The sequence below is a fragment of the Prosopis cineraria genome, unplaced genomic scaffold (genome assembly GCF_029017545.1).
Source record: "Prosopis cineraria cultivar Desert tree isolate PC_DT_omini unplaced genomic scaffold, ASM2901754v1 PC12, whole genome shotgun sequence".
NCBI classification, from domain to species: domain Eukaryota; kingdom Viridiplantae; phylum Streptophyta; class Magnoliopsida; order Fabales; family Fabaceae; genus Prosopis; species Prosopis cineraria.
The window spans coordinates 11,980,276-11,986,932 of NW_026555343.1; the positions used below are offsets into that span (position 1 = coordinate 11,980,276).

General features: G+C 35.2%; 1 protein-coding gene across 1 annotated transcript; it reads right to left on the reverse strand.

Moving 5' to 3' along the window:
- Positions 1-236: 236 nt before the first annotated feature.
- Positions 237-6,657, reverse strand: LOC129287641 (tryptophan--tRNA ligase, cytoplasmic). Its single transcript, XM_054923862.1, has 11 exons — positions 6,251-6,657; positions 6,056-6,175; positions 5,666-5,851; positions 4,900-5,017; positions 4,287-4,373; positions 3,294-3,386; positions 2,822-2,902; positions 2,072-2,143; positions 1,629-1,697; positions 1,404-1,514; positions 237-563 (listed from the first exon to the last, which is right to left on the reverse strand). The coding sequence occupies exons 1-11, from the start codon at positions 6,472-6,474 to the stop codon at positions 513-515; spliced, it is 1,212 nt and encodes a 403-aa protein (XP_054779837.1). The 5' UTR covers positions 6,475-6,657; the 3' UTR covers positions 237-512.

Here is a 6,657-nt window from a genome sequence, read left to right on the forward strand (position 1 = left end):
CTATAAACTTAAAACATGTCCAGATCATTTACCAATAAAGTCTTTATATTAATAGTGAGATCTGAAACTCATAATCTTGTGATTTATTAATTAAATTCTCACCAACTGGTATAAACATTTATTGGCAACTTTAATTTAGTTGCATTGAATATTATTAATAACATACAAAACAATTGTCCTTTTAATGCATCGTGCTTCAAGAAGAAAAGTAATCCTGAATCCAAATTGTCGATACATTCAGTGGCAAAAACGTTTCCACTTTTCAGCTGTGCCATTCCCCAAGTGAAGATTCATTGCAACATGCTTTTGCACTTTATCCGCATTCACAATAAATTATGATCAATCTGATACAAAAACAACTTTCAAAAATAACAAATCTTCTCTAGAAGACAGTTTCTTATAAAGAACATATCATGAACTCTATTTTAAATGCAAAAGCCTATTAAATCTAGTCAGCCATCGATCTTCAAACAATTCTCGGGCAGATAATAATTAGTGAGATGAGAAGAACTTCAGTCAAACATATGGGGGAGCGGTCTTACAGCCATAAATGCATCCACCATCTGGGGGGAAAACAAAGAAAGAAAAAATGTTACCCAAAAAAAAAAAACAAAAAAGAAAAGAAAAATGAGGATGTAAATTTTGCATGTTATTAATCCAAAAGCATCGCCTCTGCAAATCTTCTGAAGATGGTAAGCAACCGAACAGACAAAAAGCTTCAATTAAAGTTTCATCGACATTCAAGAAGACAGAAAATCATATTATCAACACCAAAACAGTCCATGTAGAATACTTCCTCCACTCGTCATTACACGACAAAGTTTAAAGACCTACTCAGTCCTAAATAGAACAAAGATGTGATAGTTGAATTTTCTTTTTTTTTTTTTTTGCCCCAACCTCACTTCTCTTTAATTGCTACAAGTTTGTTGGGATGCTTTAAATTTTTTATACAACACCTTATTATGATCATTAATTTTAGTGAAAGATAAAAATGACAAGTCACATTTTTCTACAAGTTTAAAATATCAACTACCACTCCTCATGAACCCTGAAATTAGTTAACTTTGCCCTATAATTAGGACTGGGGGAAGTATAAATAACTTCAGTCATGAATCTACAGTGCTTACTGTATCAGGTAGGTTCAAATTAACCACTGTGAATTATACACAATAAAACATGACAGGCATACTGAAAATAATATAAATAGCTAAAACAAATAGTTCCCCCCCCCAAAAAAAAAAAGAAAAAATAGTGTTTTTTATGAAATAGCGTGAACAAATCAGCCCTTGATTCCATTTCTAGGACTAGGAGAATCCAGAAACCAAGATTACATAAATCCTTCGCCAATGTCAACTAGTGCAGACCCCAAAAAAAAAAAAAAAGTACAAGTAGAAAAGGCTCACCTCTTCAGTCACAGCGGCCCGAGCTCTACGATGTCTTTCTACCATTTCAGTCAAAACTTCAATTAGGCGCTGCTTCACCTCACCAGTTAGCAAGCGTCCAGCTCCATACTCCTAGGAATGACAAAGTCAAAGAAGAAACGAACTTGTTCTTATAACACGAATAGTAAGGAGTAAGGACTAAGGATTTTGGGATTTACATTGTTTCAATTAAAATAAAAATCTAACCTTCTTCACATGTTCAAGCTCAGCATCATCCTCTAAGAAGAAAGTGAGGTATTTTATAGGTATATCAACCTGAATTTGTAAAATTAGAAAGCTATCAACATTCTTGAGCAATAAAATACTTGGTAAAAAGCAAATAACAGAAGCAAAAGATTGATTGGACAATTGTGGGGGAACTAATTCAAAAGAAATTGATATGCTGGTAAATGAAATTAGCAGAACTTGGCGTTCTTAAATTAACTTCCACACCACATACATAGCGCGACCAGGTGTAAAACATGCATGGGGCTAGAACTGCAGAAACCATTACATTTGCTTTGTAGGAATTTAAGGAAGCTAAATTTGAGCAGCCTTGTCCACACAACAGTCAATGATATTCAACCCTACAAGCACACTATTCTTTAGAAGAAAAAGGCAAGAAGAAGAAGGGGGGAAAAAAAGCTTGCCTCAAGATTCGCTCCTAGTTGCCTATGTTTCTCTATAGAGTCTTGTCCACCAGAGAATGCATATTTGTTTATCTGCAGAAAGCCATGTGTCACAGTTAATAGAAATGGAGGGAGAATAATAAGGACTAAGGAGTTTATGTGCAGACAGAGAATCAGGAGATAACTGCAGTAGAGCGAAGAAGGGTGGCAGTCCTATTAAATCATCAGATTAACCACTAACACAAAACAAATTATACCAAAAAAGAAATGGAATGATAGGTAATCACTTACTTAGCAAATACAATGATTGAGGAATTAACATTTCCAAAATCTTAAGCTGTTATAGCCTTATAGGGTAAGCCATGCCACCTCACATGAAAGTTTATGATTTGAAGCATGGACAAATCATGGCCCCCAACGTAAGAAGAATTGAAATTTAATTCAGTTATGAAGTGTAAGGGTAACAAGGATTGGATTCTTGACAACTTGGTTGAGGAGGCTTTGTTACGGTCAATGAGCAATTATCCTAAATGCTTTCAAAAAGTGAATAGAAAACCCAAAGTATTTAGCACATACACAGAAAATAGAGTAGCTAATTAGAACCTTATTCAACGAATGACAACCTAAACAGACACCCAAAAGAGAAAGAGAGGATGAGGCAAGGAGGATGCAGCTAATTTATCATTTGCTAAGGAGATTCTGCAAAATATGATACTAATTGATCAAATCGGTAACATGTAAACCGTTGGCAGAGCAAATTCAAAAACAAACCTTAGTTTTTATATCTTTGGCAGAATCGGTCACATATATTGCAGAATTGGGATCACTAGCAGACATTTTTCCGGTCTCCCCCTGGAAGCATCCAAATTTGAATTAAACTATGAGAAAAATAAAGAAAAAAAGAAAAAAAAAACTCAGGTGATTTCCAACATCTATTCACTCGAAATCCAGTCTCTTCAACTCATTTCACCTATTTTCTTTACTTTCTTCGAGATACTCAACCTAAAAGGTTAAAGGTACAATTAGGTTAACTATACATACAGCCAAGTTGGTACACAAGCAGCATTATTGGTTTAGCAACAACTCAATGCAATGTTAGACTAGTATTCTAAGAGTAAATTGGTACACAAGAACAGCAGAATCATATAGGCAAACTAAAACTATTTGTTTATAATGAGCGAAATTAGTGGTCCTTTCCTTTCCAAAATGATGAACGAATCCTTTCTTAACTGCATAATAATACCTGCAAGGCAGGGAAGAATGACGATTCTATCAAGGCAGGCTTGTGATATCCCATCCGAGGAGCAACATCACGTGTCATTCTAAAATAAGGATCCTGAAGACGCCAAAATCAATAACTATTATGGAATGGGAGACAATTTGAAATGTGCAATCATAGCCTTCAGACAGAGAGAGAGAGAGAGAGAGAGATCAAAATAGAAGGTCAAAAGTTGAAGCCCATGTAAACCTCTGCTTGAAGGAGTTAAGTATTAAAACTCAAGAAAGTCTTGCAGGTTTTAACATTGAAACTAATAAGTATAATTGCCTACTGTGATTATCATATTAGCAGGGGCCAATTAATGTAAACCCATTCCTATTATATTTTGTGTGGTCCCTTCATATTCTCATGAACTTTCACTCTTTTGTTTTTCAAATATTCTATTTAGTACTTTAATGCATTTACTATTTAGTGAACAATTTAGCAATAGATTGAGCATTTCTATTATTATTAGGCATAAATTAAGGCAAGCATGAACATGTTTTCATCCATTCAATGATTAATTTCCATTAGTAAGGCCAAACCTGAATTTAAACATGACCAACACCTCTTAGTCTTGAACATTAAGTCTATCAAAAGGGGAAAAAAATTAAACTATTTTAAGAACTGAACTATTTCGCTGCATATGCAAGTGACAACTTTAGTAAATAGCAAACTCCATAATTTCATGTAAGCTGACCATCAATTTAAGCAATATACGGGGCTTCAAATGATACTTTGGTACACAGTCATAGACAAAAGCTGAATGTTTGAAGTTGTAACAGATTCTTTTTCAGATTTTTGTTTGCATTTTCATATTGTCTTGTATAAGATAAATGTAACATAATGATAAATATTACAAGAAGTTTACGAGAAAAATGTAAAATCTAATGGATATTAACATATTGTGTAATATAAGACAATTAAATTTGCAATAAAATTGATAACTTGCACCCAAATGCTGTATGACAAACAAACCTGATCTATTGCACAAGGAATCAAGCAACGGAGGTTCTCTTTGCCTGAAAAAAGGTGAGGAAATGAACTGGGAAATGACGGAACAGCCTGTATGAAGAAATGAAGCTTACAAAATGAATTCCACATATGATGTACAAACTTCCAAATTTCCAGCAGGATCAAACAATAAGGAATCTAGAAAAGCAAACTTTTCCATTTTTTAACATGAGGGATAAATCTGATGCATGAAAATTGCTTTTTGACCACATTTTCTGCCTCAACAAACACATCCACATATATATGCCTGTACACATTAAGTACAGTGTTCAAGAGAAAGTAAGAAACATCAGATTGTGGCAGAAATTTTGCTGATATGGAAAAACTTTTGCATCAAAATTAGCAGGTGTACAACTTGAAATGAAGAATACCAACAACAAGATCAAAAGGCAACACAAAGATAATTACAGCTAAATGAAACCTGTCAGAGGCTTGAAAAGACAACCACAGGAAGAAAGGGTGCAATAGAACAAGCTCAATCACCCAGCAACCAAATTCTTCTTTTAAAAGAAAAAAATTGCTCATAGAAATATAGAACGTAGTTTCGTCATAGAGTAAGAGTAGAGAAGAACTTCACCTGCACTGGTGGAAAACTAACTTTTCCAATATGATCTTCTCCAGTGAAACCAAAAATGCCAACAGCCTGATTATAAGTTACACGCTTTGCAACCTGTACCATGTTCTTGTAAAATGCACTGGCAAGGAAAGTTTTTGTCAAAAGGAAACAATGTATACAAAAATGAGTGAAGTTCCGAGTAATTGGCATAAATAGTCAGCATATTTTTATGATGATAATGATAATTCATTCAAGAAGTGATGGCGTAGAATAAACTTCCAAAGAATTTAAGATCACAGTTTGTCATACAAGACCCCAACCAATCTGACCAATCACCCATGAGCTCATCATTTACACAGGCCAAACATACATAGAAGTAGTTGAACCAGAGAACATTTTTTTTTTTGGGAAGACTAAACATTGAGTTCATCAGAAGGGGAGCCCACGTTAGTCAATTGAATAAAGAGCAATTGTATGATAAACTAAATGGATTTCCTATAAACCAACCGCAAATTGCACTTGTAATGATAAGAAAGTGCAAAAGTCCTTTTGTTTTCATTTCAATTTCCAAGATGCTCCCAGAAGATTGAACATCATTAAAGCATTGTCAATCTTTTGGTCAAAATCAGTTCCTCAATGGCAGCAAGATTCCAGAATTTATTTAGACTCATACCAATGAAATTCCTAAAACCGTAGATGATACAAAATTGGAAGAAACATCTTAAATCCGTGAAACCATACTTGAGAATATATCATCAAGCCAAAGCTGCAGTCATGTCTCACTCACCCGCCAACAAAATCAAAATCAGAGAAAATGAAAGTCTTGGCAATATCAAAACCACAAGCAATAATATCCTTAGCATTCTCTCGTGCAAGTCTTTGGCTCTCCTCTATGCTGAGATTTTTCCACAAGAACTTCTCATCGTCCGTGAGTTGTATAACGAGAGGAACCTTAAAGGCATCTTGCAAATACCTAGACACATTTTCAACTAAGTTAACATCCTTCTGAAACTAGAATGGCTTAATGTAATTCTTCATTTTCTTCACTCAAATAATTTGAACTGTATATGCTAATTTCCAAACTTCCTCGATACTTTATTGCAGAATCAATTGAGTTAAATCTCTATATACGGATTGATTTTTTCTCTTTTCATTGCCGAGCAAAAATTCTACTTACTTTGTAAACATAAACGGAACCAGATGACCCAGATGCAAAGCTTCTGAAGATGGTCCTCGTCCTGTATACAAATAAAACTTCTCTCCTCTTTCATATGCATCCAAGATTTCATTGAAATCGCTGACTCCAAATAAGAAATCTACATTAGCGTTGAATTTCTATGGAGGAGAAAATTCAAAGAGAAGGAATGCATACCGGTGAGCGAAGAAAACACCGCGACGGAGAAACACATGAGCAGGACGAGAAGTCAAGCGCTCAACCCGCTGAATATGAGAATGGTCAAGCCGTTGGCAGCCAAAACGGTCGATGAGCTTGTCATAGTCGATCTTGCCTCCATCTTTGGCAGAAACCTCCCATGGATTCACCACTTGCTCCTCTTCTTTTTCCGCTGTTTTAACTTCAACCTCCATGGCCGCCATTTCGACGTTTCTTATGTGACCAGGAAGAGGGAATCTAGGATTCGAAGATTTCAGCGATTCAGTTCACTCTAGAAAGACAAAATTCTGATAAAATTAAAGCAAGATTGAGATGAGCGCCGTTGCCTCTCGCGCCTCGCGCTTCTGCTATGAAGGCCTCGAGGGAAGTGGATTAGTGAAACATGG

Bases quoted from the DNA above. Each gene is read 5' to 3' on its own strand.
- LOC129287641 (XM_054923862.1), bottom strand. From the start codon at position 6,474: ATGGCGGCCATGGAGGTTGAAGTTAAAACAGCGGAAAAAGAAGAGGAG. The intron at 3,387-4,286 runs GTTTGTTTGTCA...TGGCGTCTTCAG, and splicing joins TTCCTTGTGCAATAGATCAG to GATCCTTATTTTAGAATGAC. The intron at 564-1,403 runs GTGAGCCTTTTC...TTTTCCCCCCAG, and splicing joins GGGCCGCTGTGACTGAAGAG to ATGGTGGATGCATTTATGGC.